The sequence below is a fragment of the Stomoxys calcitrans genome, chromosome 5, assembly GCF_963082655.1.
Source record: "Stomoxys calcitrans chromosome 5, idStoCalc2.1, whole genome shotgun sequence".
Taxonomy (NCBI): domain Eukaryota; kingdom Metazoa; phylum Arthropoda; class Insecta; order Diptera; family Muscidae; genus Stomoxys; species Stomoxys calcitrans.
Window position 1 is genome coordinate 45,881,611 of NC_081556.1, and position 2,334 is coordinate 45,883,944.

At 40.4% G+C, this 2,334-nt stretch overlaps 1 protein-coding gene across 1 annotated transcript; it reads right to left on the minus strand.

Moving 5' to 3' along the window:
* Positions 1-2,041: 2,041 nt before the first annotated feature.
* Positions 2,042-2,322, minus strand: LOC106084076 (uncharacterized). The gene has a single exon (XM_013247534.2). The coding sequence runs from the start codon at positions 2,320-2,322 to the stop codon at positions 2,128-2,130; it is 195 nt and encodes a 64-aa protein (XP_013102988.1). The 3' UTR covers positions 2,042-2,127.
* Positions 2,323-2,334: the final 12 nt, after the last annotated feature.

Sequence of the window (2,334 nt, forward strand, 5' to 3'; positions counted from 1 at the left end):
GGACGGTAAGGTCACGAACAGTCGTGCAGTGTAAGAAAGAGATCAACGCCTTCTCTGAGGATGGGAAAATCCGCGTCGTTTGGGTGCCGGACCATAACGGAGTAAGGGGGAATGAAAGGGCAGACGATTTGGCGGTGAAGGCCAGAGGACTGCCGTCAACAAACTTGGTTAACCCGAAGTCTTTCGGGACGACGCAGTCCGAGTTAAGGGAGTGGGCGATGAATGCGCCTGCAACATTGTGGAACAGCGAAACGGTCGGTAGAACGGCGAAAATCCTATGGGGGGATCCAGATCATGAGAAGACGAGGCTATTACTGAAAAGAAGCAAGAAGGAGGTCAGTATAGCTATTGGTATCATAACGGGACACATAGGACTACGAGCTCACTTATGTAAAATCGGTGCGGCAAGTGATAGCATATGTAGGGCATGCGGGGAAGATGATGAGACGTTGGAGCATTTCCTATGTCATTGCCCGGCTTTCGCGTAAGTAGCACGGAATTCCTAACTTAAAATTTTCTTTTTAGAGGTTAATTTATAGTTTTTTGAGCGCACAACAAGCCGATTACTGGCTTAGGTGTATGCCCATAGTGGCGGATTAATATCTGCACCCTTTTTCAACCTAACCTAACCTATGGTAGATGGTATATATGATTCGCCCCGGTCCAACTTAGCACGCTTTTACTTTTTATAACCACATCCATTGGATGGGGGTATACCAATTTCGTCATTCCGTTTGTAACACCTCGAAATATTGATCTAGGACCCCATAAAGTATATATTGGGTTGCCCAAAAAGTAATTGCGGATTTTTCATATAGTCGGCGTTGACAAATTTTTTCACAGCTTGTGACTCTGTAATTGCATTCTTTCTTCTGTCAGTTATCAGCTGCTACTTTTAGCTTGCTTTAGAAAAAAAGTGTAAAAAAAGTATATTTGATTAAAGTTCATTCTAAGTTTTATTAAAAATGCATTTACTTTCTTTTAAAAAATCCGCAATTACTTTTTGGGCAACCATATTCTTGATCGTCTCGACATTCTGAGTCGATCTAGCCATGTCCGTTTGTCGAAATAACGATAGCGGTCGAATGCGTAGAGCTAGCCGCTTGAAATTTTGCACAGATATTGATGTGGGTCGTTGGGGACTGCAAAGCGGTTCAGATTTGGATGTAGCTCCTATATAAACAGATCTCCCAATTAGACTTCTTGAGCCCCCGGAAGCCGCTATCTTTGACCGATTTGACTGAAATTTTGCATTTAGTGTCCCGTTATGACTTCCAACGACAGTGCCAAGTACGGTTCAAATCGGTCTATAACCTGATATAGCTCGCATATAAAACGAACTCCCGATTTTAATTCTTGAGCCCTTACAAGCCGCAATTTATGTCCGATTTGACTGAAATTTTGCACGTAGTATTCTCTTATGACTATCAACAACTGTGTCAAATACGGTCCAAATCGGTCTATTACGTGATATAGCTCCCATATAAACCCATCCCCCGACTTGATTTCCTGAGCCCCTAAAAGCCACAAATTTCGTCCAATTTTGCACGTAGTGTTCTCTTATTACTACCAATAGCTGTGTCAATTACGGTCCAAATCGGTCTATAACTTGATATAACTCCCATATAAACCGTTCTCCCGACTTGACTGCTTGAGTCCTTACAAGCCGTAATTTTTGAAATTTTGATATTTCCTATAGAAATATCAATTCGCCTCCAAGCCATTATGTTTGGTTATAACATCTCAGGAAAAAACTCCAGTTGAAAGCAAGCATGCATATCAATTGAAGGCTGCACATATGTATAATTAGGCTCGTTGTAAAAAAATGCACAACAAGACAACTTCAGTGGAAACAAGGTCAACAGCATGCATCGAAGATCCACAAGCATAATCATTGGCAACTGGTTAAAATGAAGTACAACCAAGTTAATGTGAAAAACAAACTGGTTTATGTTCAAGTGTTTATCCCTTTTACCATTATCCACATAAGGATACTCAAGGCATGCTTCTTTCGAAAACAATAACGAAATCCCTAAGTACATACATTGTAAATATTATATTTATTTGTTTTTGTGGGTATTTTTGGGGTTTTTTTTTTTTTTTGTTAAACTTAAACAAGAGATGAAATTACATTTCTACAGGTTTTATTGTTATGTATCTGGATAAAATGAATGCCACCAGTATGGAGGCACAAACAAAACAAAATGCAAACGTATAGAAAGATTCCTCGGTAAAGATATCCGTGAATGCTGGGATATCGCCGTAGATTTTCTCAATAACCGCTAAGGTACCCGTGTGTCGACCACCATGCTTGCGTGCCATTGTGTTTGCGAT